Here is a 25,732-nt window from a genome sequence, read left to right as displayed (position 1 = left end):
TCTCATTGACCGCTTCGGGATCTCCCGGGGTGACTTTCTGCTGCACTCGGCCATTGTGCGAGCGATCCAGGCACACTGGAGGAACGGGCAGGAGGAACCCCACTTATCTCAGGTGTGCCAGTTCGTAATGATGTCGGCGGGCACGGTGAAGGCGGTCACTTGCCTCTACGGCAGGTTGATTTCCGAGGGATTGGCTCCTCTCACCACTTTGAGGACCCGCTGGGAGGAGGACATTGGTAGGGAGATCCCGGAGACGACCTGGTCCCAGTTGGTGAGACGAGCCTGGAAGGGCACACGTAACGCCCGTTTCCAACTGGTCCACTATTATGTTCTCCATAGAGCGTACCTGACCCCGGTGAAAATCAGGCGTTATTTTGCCACGGCTTCGGCGGAATGCCCTAGATGCCCGGCTCAGGAGGCGGACCTCCTACACATGTTATGGGCCTGTCCAGGACTGACGTCCTACTGGCAGGAGGTAGCGACGACCCTGGAGGAGGTGACAGGGAGACTCTTATCATTGGATGCGGCGGTGGGGCTCCTACACTGGTTCCCCCATACCCCCAGGAATAAAATTTCTAGTAAATTTATCGACCTGGGGCTCCTCCTTGCTAAACGAGAGGTGACCAGGAACTGGAAGGCACGAGCTGGTCCGGCAGGCAGCAGATGGCACAGTGAGCTTTTGAAGTGGGCGGCAGGAGAGAGCGTGCTGAGATATCAACTGGCTTGGAGGCAGGGTAATGAGAAGGCGCAGGAGGCCGCGTTGGAGTGGGAAATGTTGGTGCAGGCCCTCAGGGATTATTGTGCCCCCAGCGACTCTGAAAGTGAAGAAGCGACTCACCCCGAGTCCCGGTGAACGTTAGTACTGACAGTCCTATTGCCTTCCCCGTGGGTCCAATAGCAGATCCTATGTTGATAGCTCCCTGGCGCTGGTGGTGGGGGGGGGGGGGTTCTCTTAGTTAGTAGACATTTATGGGGGGGGGGGGGTTATTTTGGGGGTTTTAGGCTTGTTTGGAAAAGCAGATGACGGACAGTGCATTATCCGGACCAGCTCCAGCATCCTACTGACCCCCATTGCATTTCGCCGCCCGACCCCAGGGTTGTGGGCCGGTTGGCTGTGTACGGACTTTACGGTGGGGGGCCAGAGGGCTTTATTCTGTTAATATTGCTTATGATACAATGCTGGTCGTTACTGTAATGATCTACTGATTCCTGCAATAAAAATATATTTAAAAAAAAAAAAAAAACAACATTCTTCAACCACAAATCCTACATTGTGTATTACTCATATAAGCAGGTGCTTCAGCGCTCCACATAGGGGTAGTAAGTGCTATATAAATGCTACAATACAGTACATGAAGAGCTTTAAGCTCACTCACACGCCTGCCAATGTTATGTCAACAAGGAGCACTGTCTTGAGAGTGAGCAGCATCTCAGATGAAGGGAGTGTGAGGAAACATATGTTGTAACCTTTTAAAAAAGGGCCTAATTGCTGACAAACAAACAAAACGTGCCGGCATCTGCAAAAAGGCTGAAAGAGCCACAAGGTACCATTTAACTGTGTCCAGAGCCAGGCCATGCCAGGCTAGGGACAAAACCAACTACAAAACAGGAGTTTGGCCACTAAGAGGCACCAAACCACAAACCTATTCCAACGCCCGCCTATACAGTTTACAAAACTGTACAGGCTGGATTGTGCTTTGCAATATGATCTCCTATGCTTTGGCCAGAAAGCATCCTCTGGAAGGACTGCATGCTTATTCGTCCAGGGCCAAAGCCTGCTATCACTGCGTTGGAACTCTTTAGTCCCTGCCTGGGCGTTTGCCAGGCGGCTACGTGGGTGTTCCTCCATACTTTCACAGAGCACTATTGTCTGGACAGTCTGGTTTGGCGAGAGGAGCATTTTGCCCACTTGGTTCTGCAGGACTTTATGGTTTTAGTCCATTTACAGAACCACCTCCGAATAGGTACTGTATTGCTATCTATTCAAAAGGTGAGGAAATTGCGGGTAAAAGTCTCTATCAGGAGAATATGGTGCTATGCACTTTCTGGTAGATTATCTAACCACAGATTCCTCACTGCCCTTACCATACTCCCTGTTCTGTGATTGTATTCTAACCATTAACGAGATGCCAAGTCTAGGAATCTGCACACTGGTCACCACCAATTTGCTGTTGAGACTTTGCATCTCTGGGCACACACCACCTTTAAAGCATCTGATGTCATTGTGATGAAGTGGCGCATATCAGGCTCTGCGCATTCTTTCCTGAGCGGAGCAGCGTCACTGCTGAGCTGCACAGCGCCACGTTTTAGTGCATAGCTACACTACTGAAAAGTTTCCAGATCCAGTCTGATGCCTGGGGATTATTAAAAAGGAGAGGTGTGCGGCTAGATAGTCTCTTCCAGAAAGAGCGTTACTCAAGATAAGTAACTTGTTATAAGCTGTTTTTAAAATGCATGCCTATCATGCCCAGGAAAAACATCTATCCTCAATTTCGAGGTTGCCACTGGAAATTGACAACAGAACCAAAAAATTTAAGCATTGTATTTCATAGTGTCAAAGCAAACTTAAAATACAGATTAAACTGAGTGACTAAAAGTGCCATGTTTCACGTCAACTTCATAAGGAAAGCTTTAGTAGGGATTCTAAAGTAGATGGTGTACTGCCTAAATGTCTGACAGCTGGAAGGCACATTGAGTGCTGTTAAAGTAGCTTCTCATTCTTATCTTCTATTGTACATGTGATTTAAGTGATGATGGTGGTTAAGAGACTGTCTGTAGAGAGCCCTTTGATGCTCTTACCCAGCCAACAACTAGCAGCACTGTTTAATCTCTTTCTCTTTTACAGGGCAATGACATCATGCTGGTGGCTTTCCAGCCTGAGCTGAGGCCTAGAGAACCCAGAAATTTTGAAATAACTTTCCGTGAGGTAAGGAAGCCCAACAATGTTAAATGCTTTTTCTTTACCACTAACGCCCTTGTTTAAACTGACTCACTAAAAGGCTGCTCTTCCTGTTTATTTTCATTCATTTGCCCCAGTTTCACTTGTGAAGGATTCCCATTCTTCACGGTTTGTTATCAAAGCCTACAATATCTATGTTGCCTTTCATTCGGATGTCTTTTTGAACATAATCACTGATGCATAGGTGGCACCTGTTAGATAGCCGGCAAATAGCATTGGCTAATATGTAATTGGGTGTTTGTGATTTAATCCAAAGCCACAAGAGGGGAAATCGGTGTATGAGGAGCAAGTGATACATGAGAGGGAGTAGATACAGTAGCCAGAGATTGATACTTCAAAAAGTGTCATAACGAGGGCCACTGAAATTGAGTGGTACCAGAGGACCAAAGTATGCCACAATGTTGACTAAATGATGTGCCAAGAAGAGGCAGATTATGCAGCAGAATGTGGCACATTCAGTGGCAGTATTATTTTGCTAATTGTCATTTTAAAATGCATCTGGACAAAATTGTGGAATGGCATAATTATTTTGCCCCTGGTACTCCCCCCTGGTAATACCCTGGTACTTAGACTAATCACATAGTTCACTTAAGAATGTTGGTTTTCATTATAAAGACAAATCCCACACTCAATGATTTTAAGATTAGGCAAGAAGAGTTATAATGTTACAATATATTATTGGAAAGCTTGTATAGGTAGAGAAGAGCAGAGGGAAAAAGGAAGTCGAGATAAAGATGGTGCAGTGCAAATAACTTTAAATGTTTAAATGGAAATAGAATACATTTCTCTTAAAACAAAAACCTCAATGTCTTCTTTGAAAAGAGGTTGATTAGACTCTCATGTTATAATGTACACTTTGGGCTAGGAAAGCTCATGCAATATTGAAAATCGAATCACCGAGGCATTGGTTTTCCAACAGTCAAGGATGACAGATTGCATGAAAGTCCATCTGATACTATACAGGACTCTCTAAGGTTGCCAAATGTTAAACTGGCAAAAATCGTCCTCCTTTTCGTGTTTGAAATGGGAATGAATTCCAATGCCGAGTTCATAGGTAGTTCTATTCACTGATTTTTGGCAGAGTCAATGATTGACCACTATGTTACATTGGATCTTTCAGAACCCAGTACTTTGTACTCTGGCATGAAGACCTTCAGTTTGCTTCCCATTGTGTGTGGCACTCACTTTTCTTACTAACCCTTTTTATCCTCCTACTTAGCAATATTGGAAGCGCCCTGATGGGCAGCCGGCCACACGAGAGCACCTAATGATGGTCTTGGCTGATATGGATGAGATTCTGATTCGCGCCACCTATTCTTCAGATATGATTTCTGCCAGCATCACAGGCGTGAGCATGGAGGTTGCAGTGCCATCTTACACTAGCCTGCCTCGGGCTATTGAGGTAGAACAGTGCCAGTGTCCACCTGGCTACAGTGGGCTCTCCTGCCAGGTGAGTTCTTCCTCTTCCTTGTACACTGCTCTTAAGCCTTTGTAATCCAGTTTAAAGGGTACATTGCTCTCCTTTCTAATATTAGCCATTCTGCGTTCCTGCTTTGGAATCCTCTAGATTACAGGAAATGCTTTCTACCTAAATATAGGGGTGTACCTGGGCTGTGGTGAAGCAGGAGATTTTGGAACAGATATATATTCCGCAATGTGCGCACTGCTCCTGAGATGAGGCTCTGAGCATACTGTCTTCTTAGTTAGATGGGATTTCTTTTTGAATATGTTGATTTGTACGGTCTCAAACCTTAAGCTAGGTGTTTACCTGGAGTTAGTTGTAGGCAACCTCCTCCTCATCCCACCCATTTTGTCTAACTCCAGCCTGCGAGGAATTCTCAGATTAGTATTGTTAACATATGGGCCTACCAAGTTGGGCATAGTGTCAACATATGGGCCCTCTTCCTCTTATCCACATTGGCACTTAATGACAAATAGGTATCAGCCACTAGATCCTCTAAGTGCCTACACATTGCCCCTGTAAATGATCTGTTTCAATTGGGATATTTTAAGGTTAGTCAGCAAATGATGTGATGCCGATTATTAATATTTGTAGGGTGGGAATGATTCGTTTTCTCTGGTAGACTTGGCACTTTCAACTTCTTTAAAGCGATCTATCTGGCTTTTTTTTTATAGACCATTATTAGACTCTTCTATGTAAGCTAAGAGGGGTAGCATGTACACATTTACAACCAACTTGTTGGTGGGAAGGCCAGTTGAATTAGGCATGCATGACATTTAAGGTGTAGTTTGGAACATGGAAATCATCAGTCTACTTGATAAATGTAAGGAACACACTAAGTTGGTTTTGGAGAGGCTAGGGTGGTTACTTATACTTCGAGAAAGCATGGATCAGCTGAGGTTTGTTTATTAGTACTTGATGGTGACGATTTCATTATAAAGCTGCGGGACATATTGCTACTGACTGGTTGTGACTTTGCTGAGGATGGTAAATTTAGGATCCCTAGTCTTTGGTTCCAAAAAAGGAGTAAAGGGGCTCCAAGCTGAACAAAACTGTTTGTCAAATAAATTGCAAATGGTTAATGGTTTCTCCACTTCAGCCTTGCAGTGAGGAATCCTACCACCCCTCACGATCATTAATAATCATTTATAATTGGCCACTAGGTATTCCCATAAACATTTTAACTGTCAAAGAAAATAGCTAAGGAAACCAAATGTCTTCTGGCATCCTCAGTCAAAGTGATTCTTCTCTATAGGCATTTAGAGACCCATGTGGATCGTAACTGCGTGGCCAGTACCCTTTAACCCCCAACCCCTGTTCACCAGTTACAGTTGAGGCCAGTAAAAATGGGACTGGACCAGGGTGATGGCAGTGGATCTGAAGAGTCAATGGTGTCAAAGTGAGGAGTGGGGGGGGGGGGAAGGGGGGGATAAGAGGCAGGTAGTAGGGATGAGTGTTTGTGCGTGCCTGTGTATGTTAGTGGTTCTTTATTCATCAGAGAAACCTGCAGCTTAAAGAGTAGGGAATTCCTGACAGTAGTTAGGACAGAGGACATCTCTCAGATCAGCACAATAAATGAACTGCAATGTATAGGGTGGGAAGCTGTAATAGCTGCCCTGACACATTGTAGTTCACTACCGCACTAATAGACCTGTGTAGATCCAGCAAGGAGCCACCAGGAGTATCTCTGGTGTGTTGTGTCCACAGTGAAGGTATATTTAATTACTTTTGCTTGTATGAACACAATACACATGATGCATCACAACATTCAGAGGTGTAGGGAAGGAAAACAGATGATGCATAAAACATACATTCAGCGGTGTAAGAACAAGGCACATGATGCATCAAAAACACATTCAGAGGTGCAGGGAAGGAAAACTCAGTAGCGCAAAAACACATGATGCATAAAAACATTCAGAGGTGTAAGATCAAGGTGCGTAATCATATTAAATGCATTACATTTCCTAGCACCACATCACATTGCGCAAAACTCACATTAGGCAATTATCATCATAAACATAGCAGGTAACCACATTGCGCAAACAAAACCTTAGCAATTACTATCAAAAACATAGAAATCACATTGCGCAGAAATCACATACCAGCCCCCTGGCCAACTGGCCATCCAACAAGGGGACTCAAAAACCCTGTATCCAGAATGTCAGGGTGCGCTGTCAATGCAGCGCCAGTCAGGGATACGCCACCGGCGCAAAGCCTAAACGTTGCAGGTGCCCACTACTTGCTGGGTACCTGGGAACTATCACACGGGCCTAAACGTTGCAGCTGGCACTAAGTAATGCGCAGCTGTAGCAGGCCTGGCACCACTGTGCCACCTCTGTCCCACTCAGGGACTTTCTCTCAATTGCGCCTAAACGGTGCAGCTGCCCACTAATTGCTGGGCAGCTGAGACATCAGTAAAACTGCGACAGGGCCCTCACTGGCCGGAGGACAGGACTGCGCCACTGCTGGAGCCACACAGGCTCTGACACCAAACATGGCCAACGTTGGAGCCCACAGGCTCTACAAATAACATTGCCCCCAAGATCCTCTCTGGGCTCGCAAAACAACCATGTGGGCAGGGGGCCTCTCTGGGCTCTAAAACAATCATGTGGGCAGGGAGCCTCTCAGGGCTCTGAAATCATGATGCCCCCATAGGCTGGAGCGGCCCGCTGCCATCGGGGCCGCTCTGAAGATGGGCGCCGCACAGGTATGGGCACAGGGGGAGGGGGCGGGCACTGACAACGTGCCCGGACAGCACCCTCCCCTAAATAACAAAACGTGGGCCCCCCTAGGCCCGAGCAACCATCCTCCTCGTTGGAGCGGCCCACTGACACACGGGCCGCTCTGACATACTGCCTCCACCGGCACCACAAAAATCCATCTGCTCCCTCGCGGAGCAGCAACAGAACTACCCCCACGTCACCCGGCTCAGCCCTGACTCACTGGGGCAACATGCTGGACTCCTACTCCAGTCTGCTCCCAGGGCGCCTCGGTCGTGTAGCGGCCGGGGCTCTCCCGGGCATCACGCAGACCCTCTCTCCTGGGGCTGGTACACCGCGGGGCTCCCTCAGCACAGGGGAGCCCCGTAACAGGCCGCAACACTCCTCTGGTCGCGGCGGGGAGCAGCCAGCATCTCCGGTCTCCCTCTCCCTACGGTAGACCGGCAACCACGGCAAGGCTTCCCTCAGGCAGGGGGAAGCGGAAGTGACTCCATCCCGGCCCCGCCCACAGTCAGGCGGGCGCTGGCCGGACTTCCGGTTTTGCTGCGACTGCGGCGGTAATTTCTTCATGGGGGCAGCACCGAGGGGTGGGCACCCTCGGTGCGAAAAATAACCACAGGAGCGCGGTGAGCAACCCCAAAAAGGGCGCCATAAACGGGGTGGCACCCATAATTAGCAATATAAATGGGCATAAGGCAGCAACAGCGCCCAGCGCTGTAAGAGTTAAACAGCACTCCCAGAGGGAAATAAAGCGCCCACCAGGATAGCATGGATTTAAAAGTAAACTACAGCGTTACCATACTGCCCAAGGTCCTGGCAAAATTAGCAACAATCAGAAAAGGTCCCATCAGTCCTGGAGGAATAAAGAGGGAGCAAAACAGCTCAACCAAGAAGAGTCCTCCAGCGTCCAGGGTATCCAGGGGCTGGGCAGGGCCCAGGGAGGCAAGCCGTCTCCTGGGCCCAAACAGCAGCACGCCCCTGGCAGGATTTAAGTCAGAAACAAGAACATTTTGTAAGGGGACACAGCCCCTTTTTATACAGAGAAATCCTTTCTCTAGCAGGGTGCAGGCAGTGTGAGAACCAGCTAGAACTGGTTATAGGGAATTCCTTTCACTGGCCAGGCTAGGGACATCAGACCCCACCCCAGGGGGTGGAGCCAGCATTGTGTGGGGAAAACCCAGCCCCATTCAGAACCCTCAAACCAGACAGTCAATCCACAAGCAGGCCAAGGCTCACTCCTGGAGCCAGGCTCCAGCCAATCACACGCCATGCACAAATTACACAAATATGCCAACTTCTAGAAGTGGCACTTCTACACTAGACACAATCATGCCACATATATCATTGCGCAGCATTCAATCTCATGAGTTCGCACATACCAAACTCGACCCTGCACTCCCCACACATCAGGAACTACCATGGTCATACGTATTCCCCATGCATTCCTGTGGGAGGGCAGGTCACTCACCACACATACACAGAGAGCTCACACACTTTGCACTGTACCACAGTGAAAAAGTGCGCAGAGGCCTAAAATCACCAACACCAGGTCACAGAACAGGCTAGGAAAAAGCAAAAAAGTCTCGGGTGAACCTGCCAAAAGGGCCGGGTCCAACACTTTTGCTTGTATAACCCTGTCCATCCACATTCAGGAAAAGCTTCCTATCCCTATAAGGCAAGTGTGAACCTATTTAAAGCCATACTGCAGTTATTGAGCTGGTCAGGGGTCATGTTTGGAATGCTGCATTGACAAATGGCCTGTCCTTACTCTTTAAGAATATGCAGTGTTCCTGGCAGATTCTATCTTGGAGAAAGACACATTCTACTACTGCTTAAAGGTTGTGTTGTCTATAGTTGTGGGCCAAAAAAATAGCAAAAAAGCCTTTTAATAACTTTTTACCAGTGCTGCACAATGTTAGCAGCCTGGTTTGGAGCTGGGCTTGAGGAGGGAGGAGGTGCAGGGTGGGAACTAAGGCAGCTGACAGTTCTCAACTGCATAGAATGAGCTAAAAGCAAATTCATTATCACAAAATCCTACAATCCAGATTCATCTTGTGTTAAATAATTAAATCCAAAGAATGTTTATATTTTGGGAACTTTGAAGTTCAAATGTTGATTGGTCAAGGAAACCAAATCGCATATCTTGGACTTTTTTGTTTTTTGAGACGATCAGACTTCTTGCTGCCAGGATCCACTGTCTATGAATAAAAAAAACTCAATGTATACACTGAACTCTGCATTCTATTTTAGGCGTTGCTTGGGTAGATGGTTACATTGCTATAGACATTACTGCCAAATTCGACTGGATTACATTGTGTGATGGTATTTGAAGTTACTGATTTTGATTCCTTTTTTTATCACATTTTTGTGGATTTTATTTGCATTATCATTTCTTTTTTGCCCAACTGTTGAAAATGTCTCATGAGGGGTCATTCAAGCATGGGATTTGGGGATCTGATATTATATTGGTCAGAGAAGGGCACTATAAACTTAAACCTTTGCTCCTCTTTTACAGGATTGCGCTGTGGGCTTCACCCGCACTGGAGGCGGACTCTATCTGGGTCATTGTGAGATGTGTGAGTGCAACGGGCACTCTGAGTCTTGCCACCCAGAGACTGGTGCTTGTTCGGTAAGAAGCCAGATATATCTATTACCATTCTAGATGTAGAGAAAACCGAAATTGGAAGTGACTGTGTTATAGTCCACAGTCTTGCATTACCAAGCCACATCTGAATACACCTAAATTCCTGTATACCGGGACAAGAAATGTACCTGAAGTATGACTGAGAGTTCAGTAGAAGGAGAGTGGCATGTGGATTATGAGCCACTTTTAATGCCAAAGCAAATATTTAAATGAGAACGAAGTTGTTACTGGCATAGGTGCATCCTCATCTTTAGTGCCCTGCTAGACATGAACTTGTTGTTTCTATCCATTTTTTCTTTCTATTATTTTATTTTTATCTACTGTCTCAAAATTAATGCTAAGCACAGTAGGGTTATTAGCACTTCATTACTCTTTCAACTTCCTGTGAACGTGAATACATGTTAGTGAACAGTGTCAGATTTGGTCTATGGAGAGATTGGGAGTTTCCTGAGCTTGCTGGTACTTCTAAATTTGTAGCATAGCTGGAGTGTTCCCAGCACCCACTCTGCCATCTTTTCTAATGTCCCAGCTTTTTCATAAACGTGCTAAATGTAATTTCTGCTTCATCCATTGGTAACTTCATTCCCAAGTACTTCAATTTGAGCCGCCATTAATAAAGATTCTTAATGAGCGTAAAACACAAGTTGAAGGAAATCAGAATATTGGTGTAGTATAAATACCCATTGTAATAAATGTATTTGACCTAATAGCATTGCAGGATAAATGCCAGTGAATGGGTCACAGATGCTGCCCCTTTGAGCATCTTGTTGCAGAGGTATCATAAAAGATAGTCATGTGATGGTCATTTTCTCTTGCTCTCTTCCTGTAGAACTGCTTGCACAACACCGTGGGCGAGTTCTGTGACCAGTGCGCTCCTGGCTACTATGGGGATGCAACAGCTGGAACTCCGGAAGACTGCCAGCCCTGTGCCTGCCCCTTGACTGACCCGGAGAACCAGTAAGTGTTAATCTCATTGCAATGGTTTGGCCAATCATGCTGCCATATGCATTCCAGATTTAAACTCTGCTTTGTGTGCAGGTTCTCCCGGACATGTGAGAGTCTTGGTGCTGAAGGGTACCGGTGCACTGCCTGCCAACCAGGTTACACTGGGCAATACTGTGAGCGGTGAGTAAAGTACACATGGCTTTATAAGTCAAATTGGTGGATTCATTACAAAGTCAGAACCATATGTCTACAGACACGTTGCGGCCAACGAACATGTAAAATCAGTCTAATACCAGTACTTTGTGCTGGGGTGAACTGTGACTTTTACCACATAAGATTAAGGACTCTCCATAATGTCATGTTCGAGGCATATGAGCTGCAGATTGTACATTTAGCAATAGATCGCGACCTGGTGTTGGGCTCGGATGATTGCAGGTTGTTGTTGTCTTCTTGGAAGAAGTCTTTGTAGTGACGAGATAGGTGACTCCTCCCTTGGACAATACTGCGCATGGTCATCGACTCCATCCTCCTTCGGATGAAAGTTTTCCGCTCCGGCTAGAATAAATTTTTTTCTGCATTCTCGAAGCGTGAAAGTTTAGAAAAACTACTTCGACATCGAATAGACTTTTCGACATCACCAGTTACATTCCGGTGCGTCGACACGGGCCGGTGGGCCCATCGGCGCCGTACGGCCTACACCTCATGGAAAGAATTCCATTCAAAAGATGCCCGGTATGTCGAGTAAATTCCCTCATAGCGTCCATCACGAGGTTTGCAACCTCTGCATCTCGCCAGAACACGACGAGTCGACCTGCACAGCCTGTGCCTCCTTCCGATCGAAAAAGACCATTCGGGATCGGAGGGCCCGTCGACACGAGATGAGGAGATCGGCGCCCGCACCGGAGGCCATCTTTGAGGAGGAGATCGTCGAAGAAGACATCTCCGAGGACGAAGATCCAATCGAAGATATCTCCAAAGACGAAGCTCCCCTTGTCGCCGAGGAAGACTCGCCTGGTCTCCAGATCATATCGGGAGCAGAAGACTCTGACGATTCGATTCCATCTCGACAACCCGTGAGTACCTCTGCCCCTGCACGACAGACACTACCCAAACAAAAGGCAACGGTCAACACTCCGCCCATGGGGCCCAGTCGAGACCGAAATTTACCCTCTAACGCCCCGCGTTTGGGCCCGGCTCCGAGGAAAGAGACTACGCCTTTCAGTGCCTCGGCACCGAAGAAACACCATATGCCAATTCTACCTTCTCCATCGGCACCAAAACATCCTTCGATACCGAAGGACTCGTCGACACCGAAGCCAAAATGCCGTTCGGTGCCCAAAGACAAAGACCCTTCTACACCCGTACCAAAAAACACATCGGTGCCGAAGCCAAAACCCGTACCGGACCCGAAAGCTTCGACTCCGAAACCTTCTGGTTCTAAAAACAAAGAGGGGAAGCCAGATTCCGGCGCCACAGGCCCAGCAAACCCTGTCTCCACGCTGAAACCTAGAATATCGGTACCAAAGACTCCAGATAAGATTAAAAAACCTTTGGCACCGAAAACATTGCCACAGGACTCAATTACTTCTCCTAAGGCAAAGAACACTAGACAACCTCTATCGGCACCGAAAAAATCGACGCTGAAGAAGATTATAGAAGAGGAAGTGCTGTTTAGATCAGATCCTAGACAGAAAAAAATCTATATTAATCCAAAAACTGGACATGTGGAAGCAATTCCTTATAAAAATGGCCAGCAGACACTCCACTTACACCTGTGGTTCCTGCCAAAAAGGATTGTGCAACTTCTCCAATGCACCCTTCCTCTCCTTCACCTTCTTCCTCTCCTATTACTCCATATGTTAAACCTATAACTTCTCCTATTCAATCTCCTGCATCATCACACCACACTGACGAGGAGTATGATTTAGGTGGGGGGGGATGATGTACCAGAGCCACATACATACCCTTTAGGTGAGGATATCAACACAGAATATCCCAAGGATGACGATGCATATAGTTTTGCACCAAACAATGCACCAGACATCCCTGAACCTCAGTACTACCCAACAAAACCTTCCCCTACACAGAGGCGGCCTTAGGCATGTGCAGCTGTGCACCCGCACAGGGCCACCAAACCCCAGGGGCCACCACGCATATATATATCCTTAATATAATAATCCTCTGAGGATGGATACATATTTGCATGGCGGCCCCTTGCAGGGATTTGGCGGCCTCTGGCTCTGTTCCACTTCCAAACACCCTGACCCCCCCCCCCCCCCCCCCCCTTCACTGGCCTTCACGCTCCGCCCCGCCGGGACTTCATCTTCCGGGGCCCCCTACCTACGCTCCCTGCCCGGGCCGCCATGAGCCTAGAGCCGCCCCTGCCCTACAGAAGATTGTATTGGGTTTAATCACTTATTCCTTCCTCAAAATATAAGATCAAGTCCAAATCTATTGTCCTTCAGGAAGAAATTGAAAACCTGGCTATTTAACCTCTGAAAACCTGTACAGATCATATAGGAGGGTAAAACAGTACAGCGCCGAGACGCCTGCGGGCAATTGTTCGCGCTTAATAAATGCCAAAAATAAATAAAATAAATAAATAAATTAAACAGAGCTGCACTTTACCATGGGGTTCCTATGCACTCTGATGCCATTGAGGAGGACTTCTTATTAGACACTTTTGAACATTCACAAAGGTCTACCCAAATATTACCAATGATAAAAGGAGTCATTAAACATGCACCAGAGATTTTTAAAGATCCAGTACGGTGTAGGGTACTAAATCCCAGAATAGAGAAAAAGTACAGACCAGCATCAGCTGATCCAGTATACATTAAGGGACATCTGCCACTAGACTCTTTGGTAGTGTCAAATGCACGCAAAAGAGCCAATTCTCAAACTTCTGGTGACACACCCCCGCCTGACAAAGAATCTAAGATTATTCATGCGTCAGGGAAAAGAATTGCTGCACAGGCAACAAATATATGGCGCATAGCAAACACACAAGCCTTACTCTCACGATACAACAGGGCTCATTACGACCAACTAGAAAAGTTAATGGAACACCTACCAGATCAACACAAAGATCTTGCAGCAGAGCTTTTACAAGAAGGCAAATTAATATCTAATGCCTCTTTTAAATGCGCACTAGATGTAGCTGACACAGCATCCAGAGCAGTTAACACTAGTGTTATTCTCAGACGTCATGCATGGCTACGCATTTCAGGTTTCAAACCAGAAGTACAAACTACCATCCTGAACCAGCCCTTCAATCAGAACCAACTGTTCGGGCCGGAAGTAAATAATACACTGGAAAGGATGAAAAAGGACACAGGCACTGCTAAGTCTATGGGTGCATTACAATCCACCCAAACTAGAGGTTCTTTTTGCCGCTCCTCTTATAGCGGAGGCTCCAAGCAAACCGGCACAGATACCACATCATCTTTTAAAACACACACACAAACCTCCTCTAATAAAGGCTACTTTAGAGGAGGATACAGAGGCAATAACAACAAGGGAAGAGGTAGAGGTAATAACAACCGCTCCTCTTCCACGCCCAAACAGTGACTTCCCTCTGCCTCCCCTACAGCACTCCACTCCTGTGGGGGGCAGACTATCATAGTTCCTACCTGTCTGGAACTCCATCACAACAGACAAGTGCGTAAGACAGATTAACCAACATGGCTACTGCCTAGAACTCACAGCAACCCCCCCCCCCCCCCCAAACATACCACCCAGGCAGCGTCCAATGTCCACAGAACACATAGCCCTGCTTCAACAGGAAGTTCTAGCACTCCTAGAAAAAGATGCTATTCAAATAGTTCCTCCTACAAGAACAAGGAACAGGAGTTTACTCACTGTACTTCCTAATTCCCAAAAAGGACGGGACACTGAGACCAATTCTCGACCTCAGGCCCCTCATTCATTATATACAATCAGATCATTTTCACATTATCACTTTACAACAAGTACTCCCATTGCTAGAACAGGGAGATTTTCTTTCAACACTAGACCTAAAGGGCGCCTACTTTCATGTGCCAATGCATCCTGCGCACAGGAAGTATCTAAGATTTGTCATACAAGGACAACATTATCAGTTCAAAGTCCTTCCATTGCCCCAGTATTGGAACTGTCATAGATTCCCATGCTTTGTATCATTCCCCGTCGTCGGAATGGGAGCCTCGGTAAATACAAAATACCATAGTAGTAAGCACAAAGTTAAAAAATAGGCCTAGGCCTCCTCTCATTTTGTAGCTTATCCACCTCTTTTTGTAAAAGAGACCAAATTCTTGCAGCAGCCAATCGGAGCAGCCTCACCCCACAGAACCTTCCTGAGAGCCTCAGAGCCTCAGATTTTCTACCGCACGTTGTGCAAGGGAGTCTCCATTGAGCTCTGCTCAATTTTCTTCACTTCTGAGTATATTTCTACGACTTTTTGCCTGTTTCTCGTCATGTCTGACAAAGAGAAGAAAGCACTTTTTAGAGCCTGTGCTACTTGCTCAAAAAAGAGGTTGTTTGTTGAAGACAAACACGAAGACTGCATATACTGCTTATACCCGGACCACAAGGCCACTGACTGCAAGATTTGCAGAACCTTCTCCACCAAGACCTTGAGGGACAGAGAAGGCCGCCTGCTGACCTGGTTGCAAAAAATGAAGGATCGCAAGAAAGTTCTGTCTTCGGACAGTGAGGGCTCTTCTTCTGCTGTGTCATCAAGAAGATCAAAGAAGAGGGGTAGGTCTGCCCCTTCAAGATCTAATGAGCCCCATGTGAAGACCTTGCCTGGGACCTCTGATAGGCCTGCTTCCCTTGTGAAAAGGAGAGGCAGGGACAGCCTGAGGAGTTGCAACCCACAAAAAAGGCTAAGAAAATCATCTCTGTGACTTCACCACCTTCAGAGAAAGAAAGAGGGGTGAAAAAGCCTTCATCTACGCCTCAGGACATAGCTTCTGACAAGAAACAGCGTTCGTCGACGGTCAAAAACCACAGGTACGTCGACGATTCCTGTCAAAAAAGACTTGTCTCTAAAACTGGCCTCGTCGACGGGCTCGTCGACGATGGCTACTACATCCTCACCGTCGACTATGTTTAAGATGCCGGATTCCTGTTCGTCGTCGACAAAGCTGACTTTTTCGACGTCGATGATGTCGAGGGTAGCGTCGACGGCGATGACGACTAGAACTACGTCGACGACGCCAGCTACCATGATTCTGACGACGAGCTCGTCGACGACTCAGTCGACGATCCAGCCATCGTCGACGAAAACCATCTCACCTTCGACGACTCATTCGACGACTAGCACAGTCTCTTCGTCGGCGCTTCCGTCGACAAAACAGTCGACGAAGATTCAACCGTCGATGACGATCCCGTCGACGGCGACGACTGGGAAAATCTGCATTTCTCAAAGGAAGAGACATATAACACCAGAAATGACATCTCCACGGCGGGTTACGCTGTAGCCTCCTACCTTATTACTTGATGATGACTCTGAGGAGGAAGATGATAGCAATTATGGTCCAGCTTATAGGCCATCTGACTTGGAGGTCAAATTACAAGAGGTCAGTTCTGAAGAAGGTGAGACGGAGCAACACCATTATGCTCCGCAAGACTGTTATGACCAGCAAGAGAGGCCTTGCATGCAGGATCTTTTACAGAGATCTCCACGTCGGTCTCAACAGGAGATGGTAGCGATGTCGTCCTCTCTCATCTCTGACCTGTAATTAATATTGCAGGACTATTGGAGGCTGTTTCCTACGCAACAGGAGGTTCAACAACAACGTCCTCCCACACCTCTGCCTCAAGGATCGCAACCAGTGGCGTACGACTCTTTGACCTTAAGGGTGCATGACCCAGAGCCCGTAGAACATCCTCAAGAGGTGTTTGCCATTCGGGATGATGATGATGCCTCATCAGATGCGGATCAGCAGAGGGAACCTGCCCAAGATCAGAATATGGACTGGAATCAGGATGGCCTTCAAGATCCAGATGTTACAGAGCCTGATACCACAACCTCTCCTCCAGCAGATATTGGAGGTTTTCACAACCTAATGGAACGAGCGTCCAAAAGATTTGGTCTTCCAGTTCACACAGTTCAATCTGACTGTTTTTTGTACGACTTCAAAGAACCATTCCGGAAGTCAGTTTGTTCAATCCCCATCATTGAACATGTTTGGTCTGAAGGAATAAAGGCTATGCAAAATCCAGCCACGGTCCTCCCAGTGCTTCCCAGACTGGAGAAAAAGTACAGGGCGCCGGAGGGCAGCCCTGCATGTCTTACAGGTCAACCAAAACCGGACTCTGTTATCTCCCAGGCCGCACAGAGTAAATCCAAGAATCCATCCACGCCTCTAACGACACCACCTGATAAAGAGGGCAAGCGTCTGGACAATGTTGGAAAAAGATTCTCCACTATGGCCAGCCTCCTCGTTAGGGCGGCTAATGCTCTGGCGATTTTGGGGAGATATGATCGCCAGATGTGGTGTGCCCTCTCTCCGTTTGTGGAAAAACTTCAGGATGGGTCTAAGGATGAGGTCAGGAAAATCTTGATGGAAGGGGAGCGCGCCTCTTTGGAGGTAATCGACTGCGCTATGGATATAGCTACTACTGCCTTTTGAGCGCTAGCAGGCTCAGCTGTTTTAAGGCGCCAGGGTTGGCTGCGAGCCACGTGGTTTAGACAGGAAGTACAGAACAAGATTCTGGACCTACCTTATGATGGAGAGATGTTATTTGGTAAACACGTGGATGACGCCCTAATAGGCATAAAGAAAGATACTGATACGGCTAAGTCCTTGGGAACATTACAATACCGTAAAGTTCCTTTTAGGGGGGCAAGAGGAAGAGGTTTCCCATCCTACAGAGGCGGCAATCAGCAATGCTACTCCTCTTCCTACTCCCAACCTGGCCAGTCATACAAACTCCAATATTCACAGAGGGGTCAGTCGGGGTCTTTCTCTCGCCAGCAGCCGAGAGGACGTGAGGGCAACAGAGGAGAGACAATACTAAGAGACAATAGCGGCCATGTGGCTCTTTCTACTGTTCCTGTACCCTCGTTAACACCAGTGGGGGGCAGGATTGCCCATTGACTAAACAGCTGGAAGGTCATAACATCAGACCAGTGGGTCCTGAACATCATCAAGGGAGTACACACGTTGGAGTTTCAAAATCTTCCTCCAATGAGAGCTCCAGACGCCATTACACCCAAAAATCTAGGACTTCTTCGTCTCGAGGCCCACCAACTCTTCATCAAGGGGGCAATAGAGCCTGTACCTCATTCCCAGAATGGGAAAGGGTTCTATTCCAGGTTCGTCCTGGTTTGGAAAACGAAGGAGAAGTGGCGTCCGATTTTAGATCTACGGAAGCTCAACACTTACCTCATCAAGTTATCCTTCAGGATGGTCACCCTTCAGGACATTCTCCGTCTTCTCAATCCAGGGGACTACATGGCAACCCTAGATTTGGAGGATGCATATTTCCATGTGCCCATTCATCCAGCTCACAGCCAATATCTTCGATTCACAGTAGACCAGAGCCATTTCCAATTCAGAGTACTGCCTTTTGGTCTTCGGTCCGCACCAAGGATCTTTACAAAGGTACTGGCTCCTGTGGCAGCTTTTCTCAGGAGGCAGTCTTTCGAAGTCTTCTCATATCTGGACGATTGGCTGGTAAAGGCTCCTTCATTCCAAGAAGCATCCAGGGCAGTCACGAGCTGCAGTCAACTGTTCGAGCAGCTGGGTCTTCGGCTCAACAAGGAGAAATCGATTTTGCACCCCTCCAAGACAGCGAGGTTTTTGGGTGCGATCCTAGACACAGATTGCTGCATGGCTTTCCCTTCGGAGGAGCGCCAGACCAAACTGATTCTCTCAGCTCGCCTCCTGCACACAAGAAAGTTTCTGTCAGTGCACCAATACAAATCGCTTCTCTGATCGATATCATCCTGCATACCATTGAGACCACACTGCAGGCTTCGAATGCGTCCACTGCAAGAACAACTGGACAAGCAATGGCGTCAGGTAACCGGCTCCTTCGACGACAAGATCGTGATCACACCGGGAATGCGAAAAGCAAGCTGCTGGTGGTTACTAAAAGAGAATCTTTCAGTAGGTTTGCCATTCCAACTTCCACCATCTCCCATGGTGTTGACAACAGATGCTTCAATGGAAGGGAGGGGAACGGTCCTCCAAGAACTGAAAGTCAGTGGTCATTGGAGCACAGTCCAGGGCAAGTTCCACATCAATCTACTGGAACTTATGGCCATCCGCCTAGCCTTACAGGCTTTCCTTCCAAGGATCCGCAGCCGTCCAGTGGTGGTTCGTACAGACAACACCACGGCCATGCACTACATAAACAAGCTGGGCAGGACGAGATCCTGCACCCTTTCGAAGGAAGCCCAGAGACTGTGGAATTGGGTGATCCAACACAATATCACTCTTTCAGCGGAGCATCTTGCAGGCACACTCAATGCCACAGCGGACGCTTTGAGTCACCAAAACACTATCCGCCACGAATGGGAATTGGATCAGACCATTCTGGGGGAACTGTTTTCATGTTGGGGGACCCCAACCATTGATCTGTTTGCGACTCCTCAGAACGCCAAATGCCAGTGCTACGCAAGCAAGGATCACCATCAGGGATCCTTGGGGAATGCGCTTTTGATAGCCTGGTACGGCGCATTTGTTTACGCCTTTCCACCTATTCCGCTGATCCCGAGACTGATCCGCAAGCTCAAGGCAGAGCCGTGCAGTATGATTCCGATTGCACCAGCATGGCACAGGCAGTATTGGTACACAAAACTCCTTCTCTCCCAAGATCAACCGATTCTCCAGCGGCCTGTTCCGTCACTATTAACAATGGCTCAGGGACAGGTTCTGCATCCAGACCTGAGGTCCCTTCAATTGACAGCGTGGCTCCTGAGTTCAGAGAATTCCAGGCTTTGAATCTTTCATGAGAATGTAGAGACATTTTAGCTCAGGCCCGAGCACCTAGTACTAATAAAACCTATCGGGCGAAGTGGAAGAGGTTCTGCCTTTGGTGTCAGAGACAAGGTCTACATCCATATACTTCTGCACCGCACCAACTCTTGCCTTACATTCTTTCTCTTGCAAAATCTGGATTGGCTCACTCTTCTATAAAGGTACATCTGGCGGCCATTTCTAGATTTAGACGATCATCATCAGGTCCTTCCCTTTGGTCTGCGAGGATCGTTAAACAGTTCCTTAAAAGTTTGTTCAGGGTTTTTCCTCCAGGCCGGCCTCCACCACCAGCCTGGCATCTGAATTTGGTCCTGTCACATCTGATGAAGGCCCTGTTTGAGCCTATTCACAGGGCCGACATGAAGTTTGTGTCTTGGAAACTGGCTCTTCTCTTGGCCCTGACATCAGCTAGAAGAGTTAGTGAGCTCCAGGCTTTCACAATTGAGGAACCCTTTCTACAATTTAAGAGTGATGTTCTCATCCTGCGGACGAATCCTAAATTTATTCCAAAGGTCCCCTCGGACTTTTATCTGAATGAGCCAGTGATCTTAAAGTCCTTCTTCCGCGCCCCTCCACGCCAGCAGAGAGGGCGTTACATTCTTTGGACATTCATAGATGTCTCAAGTTCTACTTAGAGAGGACGAAACTGTTCAGGAAGTCTTCCCAGCTTTTTGTTTCATACAGTGCTCCGAGAAAGGGTTGTCCAATTTCTAAATCCTGCATTTCCCACTGGATAGCAGATGCAATCCAGTTTTGCCATCAAGAAGCGGGAAAGCCACATCAGCGAGCAGTTCGTGCTCATTCTACGAGGTCAATGGCTTCATCGGTGGCTCTATTCTCAGGTGTCCCGATCAAGGACATATGTAGAGCGGCGACATGGAGCAGTGTCCACACCTTCACTCGCCACTACTGCTTGGATTCTTCCGTGAAGGAGGATGCGGCAGTGGGCCAAGCGGTTTTGGGGAACCTTTTCCAATAAGTCGGTGAGCTTTCCTTTCTATCCCGCCTTCCTGTATTGCATATTTTGTATTACTTGTAGTTGTTTGGCAACACAAAGCAGATGTGTATCTGTTTTCCTATAAGAATTATGTATGACATTTACAGATATACAGATGACAAAATATGCCTACTCTTTACTGCTAGCTATTCTGATACAAAGCATGGGAATCTATGAAAGTTCCAATACTGGGGCAAGAAAACAAGTTACTTACATGTAACTTTCATAGATTCCCATGCGCCCACCCTCCTCCCCTGGGAAAGCTCAGCCTTATGGTTCAGTGATGTTGCTGTTCACAACGGCTACGAAAATCTGAGGCTCTGAGGCTCTCTCAGGAAGGTTCTGTGGGGTGAGGCTGCTCTGATTGGCTGTTATAAGAATTTGGTCTCTTTTACAAAAAGAGGTGGATAAGCTACAAAATGAGATGAGGCCTAGGCCTATTTTTCACTTTGTGCTTACTACTATGGTATTTTTTATTTACCGAGGCTCCCATTCCGACGGGGAATGATACAAAGCATGGGAATCTATGAAAGTTACCAATACTGGGGAACTAAAGTTACAGGTAAGTAACTTGTTTTCTTCGGGGTCACAACAGCACCACAAGTGTTTACAAAGTTCTTAGCAGTAGTAGCAGCACATCTCAGAAGACAACAGATACATGTCTTCCCTTACCTAGACGACTGGCTCATAAAAGCAAGATCGTTCAACCAGTGTGTACAACACACAAAACAAACGATTCAAACATTGCACGACTTAGGGTTTATGATAAACTACACCAAGTTGCACCTAGAGCTTTCGCACGTTCTACAATATCTAGGAGCTACCATAAACACATCAGTAGCTCTAGCGTATCCCAGTCAAGCCGGGATTCAAAGTATTCAGAACTTAGGTTCCCTTTTTCAATGCCAACACTCTCTTCAAGCCACAGTGTTCATGAAACTAATAGGCATGATGGTGTCTTGCATATCATAGTTCCTCATGCAAGACTGCAAATACGCCCACTACAAGAATGTCTAGCACAACAGTGGAATCAGGCTCAAGGTCAGCTCACAGACCTGGTGTTGGTGGACAGACGTACATATCGCTCTCTGCAATGGTGGAACACCAAAAACTTGACAAAGGGACGGCCGTTCCTAGATCCTGTTCCACAAATAGTGCTCACAACAGATGCATCCCTCACAGGATGGGGAGCCCATCTCCTGCATTATACCACACAAGGTCAGTGGAACAATCAACAGAAACAGTTCCACATCAACCATTTAGAGCTGTTAGCAATTTTCCTAGCACTCAAAACTTTCCAAGTACAAAACCAGGCTGTTCTAATCCAGACGGACAACATGACAGCCATGTATTATGGAAAAACAACAAAAGAGTGTTCCTTGGTTTTTATATACACAAGTGAGGGAGCACAAGAAACCAACAAAGCCCATTAGGTTTGTCAAGAAAGCCCTCACTCACCGACCTGGTCGGTGACTTGCTTCATCATCGGGCCCCACTGGGTGTGACCGAATGTCACCCCAGTGTGCTACAACGATTTGCTGCAGAGCTGGTAATGTGACGATGTGAGGGCTATGTGGTGAATTATGTGAACAGAGTGAAGTGGTGAGTTAAAATTGCCTTGGGGGGGACGGGGGGGGGGGGGCTCACCGAACAAAAAAGCGGGACGCACACACCCTCTTAGGTCTAGGTCCTGACGAATGCCAGGTTAATTATACCAACATCGGCTGAAACATGTTGACCATTCACCTCTTCACCTAATGTTATTGGAAGCAGACCATCCAATTTAGTTGGCCTTGCTTACCAACACATTTTTAACCTTGCCCTTGGTGATCATACATTTAATCAATTTTTGATAAATACAAGGCAATTTTAACTCACCACTTCACTCTGTTCACATAATTCAGCAAATCTGGCGTTGTAGCACACTCGGGTGACATTGGGTCACACCCAGTGGGGCCCGATGATGAAGCAAGTCACCGACCAGGTCGGTGAGTGAAGTCTTTCTTAACAAACCTAATGGGCTTTGTTGGTTTCTTGTCTCTCAAACTAATACTAGTGGCACCCACATGGGCACGTCAGCCGTGGTTCACCATGCTACTGGATCTCTCAATGGTTCCACATAAAAAAATTACGGCTCACGCCATCCCTGTTAACACAGAACCATGGAGAAATAAGACACCCAGACCCAAACCAACTGAATTTGGCGATCTGGCTCCTGAGGTCTTAGAGTTCGGTTACTTAAACCTACCACAAGACTGTATAAACATAATTAAAGAAGCTAGAAGACCCACTACCAGAGCATGTTATGCGGCTAAGTGGAAAAGATTTGCAATATACTGTAACAATCACATTGATCCACTGGTTGTTTCCATCCAAAATATCATCTGTTACCTTCTACACCTACAAAGGTCCAATTTGGCTTATTCTTCCATACGCCTGCATTTAGCAGCAATCGCGGCCTATTTACAAAATAAACAGCATTTATCTCTCTTTAGAGTACCTGCAATAAATGCATTTATGGAAGGATTAAAACGAATAATTCCTCCAAGGTTACCACCTGCACCAGTATGGAACCTAAATGTGGTCCTTACAAGACTTATGGGTCGCCCTTTTGAGCCTTTACACCAGTGTGAACTGCAATTCCTAACATGGAAAACTGCCTTCCTTGTTGCCATCACCTCTCTCAGAAGAGTAAGTGAAATACAAGCATTTACAACAGAAGAACCATTTTTTCAAATCCACCCTAACAAAGTGGTTCTTAGAACCAATCCACAATTCCTGCCAAAAGTCATTACTCCTTTCCACCTTAATCAGTAGAGTTACCAGTGTTTTTTCAAAAACCGGACTCTGTTGCAGAAAGAGCTCTACACACCCTAGATGTTAGAAGAGCTCTACTATACTACACAGACAGGACAAAATCATTCAGAAAGACAAAACAACTATTTGTATCTTTCTCTCCCCCACACAAGGGCAATCCCATCTCTAAAGGAGGAATTGCCAGATGGATTGTAAAGTGTATTCAAATATGCTACCAAAAAGCGAAAAGTACACTAACAGTTCCTCCTAGAGCGCACTCCACTCGCAAACTAGGAGCCTCTATGGCTTTCTTAGGAAACATAACATTAGAGGACATATGCAAAGCAGCAACATGGTACATAATAATACATACCTTCACTAAACACTATTGTCTAGATGTGCAAGCCAAGCAGCAGTAGGCCAAGCTGTACTTAAAACACTATTTCAGTATGCTGCAACGGATACAAGCGACCACCGCTAGGGGAGGCACTCCTGCACAATCGTTGCTAAATGTACAATCTGCAGCTCGTATGCCTCGAACGGAATATGCTACTTACCAGTATGCATCTGTTCTTGGCATGTAGAGCTGCAGAGTGGTACATGCCCTCCCGCCTCCCCGGGACTTGTATCCGTTCCAGTACTCATCTTACTTAGATGCACACGCATGGACATCCTTTTCTATTTTCTTCTACTAACTCCATCATTTCCCATCATGGCGAAAAACAATCTGAGGATGGAGTCGATGACCATGCGCAGTATTGTCCAAGGGAGGAGTCACCTATCTCGTGAGTACAAAGACTTCTTCCAAGAAGACAACAACAACCTGCAATCATCCGAGCCCAACAGCGGGTGGCGATCTATTGCTAAATGTACAACTCTGCAGCTCTACATGCCAAGAACAGATGCATACTGGTAAGTAGCTTATTCCTTCTGATGCTTTGTTGTCTTTTCCAGAATTTTGACTTTATCCAACTGCAGTCACTGTTATTGAGGGGAGGTGATGAGGCGGCCATTAGTGAAGCAGAAAAGTTCCTAATTCTCTCACAAACACATACACCCATGCTTGAAAACTACCCCCTCCCTACCTCCCTCCCAGCATTCGACTTTGGAAGTTTGCTTTGGTCAATGGTTGACATCTGAGCATTATACCCTGAGGTTACTTAGTTGTAACTAAGACATAATGAAAGATAATGTTTGCTTGTATCCTTCTGTGTTTATTTGCTTTTCATCCCCTCCTGGCATTTTCTGGCTTCTTCTATCCAAGTTTATTTTACAGCCAGGTGTCTGACCCTGGGTCGTATGTTTAGAAGAGAGAGGGTTTTTGAGTCTTGGAGGGGGGCAGAATTGGCCTTGCCCACGTATTTGTTGTTTGGAACAAACATTCAAATAGTGGGACACAGAGGCCCTGTGATATTGACCAAAGTATATTTGATTTTGTTTGTGTAGTACACAAAAATCCCATACAGTCAACAAAGGATAATATATATTTTTTCTGAATATATCACTGCCACACAGTGGGTATTTAGGCACATTTCGTTTCAGCTTTTCTAATTATCAAGTGCAGTTAGGGGGTATAAACGGTCAGCTCAGAACGTTGATTTCCTATGTTACATGAGAAAGTGTATTATATCTCTTTCTACCTCAAGTCATGGCAGAGTTTGTATTTAAATATACCCAATGTCGCCTTGAGTACATTGCTCAGACTGTTATGTAATCGTAGGGGCAGGTAAGTCAAGACTTTCACTTGTGACCGAGTTGTTCCCTAGTGTGTCCTGAAGCAGATAATAGGCAAGTGGGAAGGAACAAGATAATGTGTGTTTTTTTCTACATACTTTGTTGAAGTTTAACAGTTTTGCCATTTACCCTTGTATTTTGGTCTGTGACAGATGTGCTCCGGGATATTCCGGGAACCCCAACATTCAGGGCCAGAAATGTGTGCCTTCAGGTAAGCAAGAGCTTCACTGGATTAAGAATTGCTCTCCCAGAGAAAACATATACCTAGCTACATAGATGAGCCACAACAAAGGCCTCCGAGTGTTGCAAGGATGTATTTGACCGTATCATTTTTGAAATATGATAATGACCCCTGGTGTAATATCTGTGCCACAAAATGAGGAGGATAGAAATGTTCTTACAGACATTACATCAGATTGTTTACCCCAGGTGACCTGCAAACACTGGCTTCTCATCACAATCTTATCAGATTTTTCAAGTCTCTTAATTCTGTAACATAGTGC

General features: G+C 46.6%; 1 protein-coding gene across 19 annotated transcripts in view; it reads left to right on the top strand.

The window, feature by feature from the left end:
- The window catches only part of HSPG2 (heparan sulfate proteoglycan 2), a 936,289-nt gene that overhangs the window by 561,013 nt on the left and 349,544 nt on the right, over positions 1-25,732 (top strand). For all 19 annotated transcript variants that reach the window (XM_086921606.1, XM_086921602.1, XM_086921600.1 and 16 more), the window contains 6 exons: positions 2,846-2,926; positions 4,179-4,409; positions 9,657-9,770; positions 10,615-10,742; positions 10,824-10,910; positions 25,382-25,440. In XM_086921606.1, the coding sequence (XP_086777732.1) occupies positions 2,846-2,926; positions 4,179-4,409; positions 9,657-9,770; positions 10,615-10,742; positions 10,824-10,910; positions 25,382-25,440 (700 nt within the window). The remainder of the gene's footprint in view (positions 1-2,845; positions 2,927-4,178; positions 4,410-9,656; positions 9,771-10,614; positions 10,743-10,823; positions 10,911-25,381; positions 25,441-25,732) is intronic.

This window comes from Lissotriton vulgaris, chromosome 5, assembly GCF_964263255.1.
Source record: "Lissotriton vulgaris chromosome 5, aLisVul1.2, whole genome shotgun sequence".
In the NCBI taxonomy this organism is placed as follows: domain Eukaryota; kingdom Metazoa; phylum Chordata; class Amphibia; order Caudata; family Salamandridae; genus Lissotriton; species Lissotriton vulgaris.
This window is presented reverse-complemented; position numbering and strand designations above follow the sequence as displayed.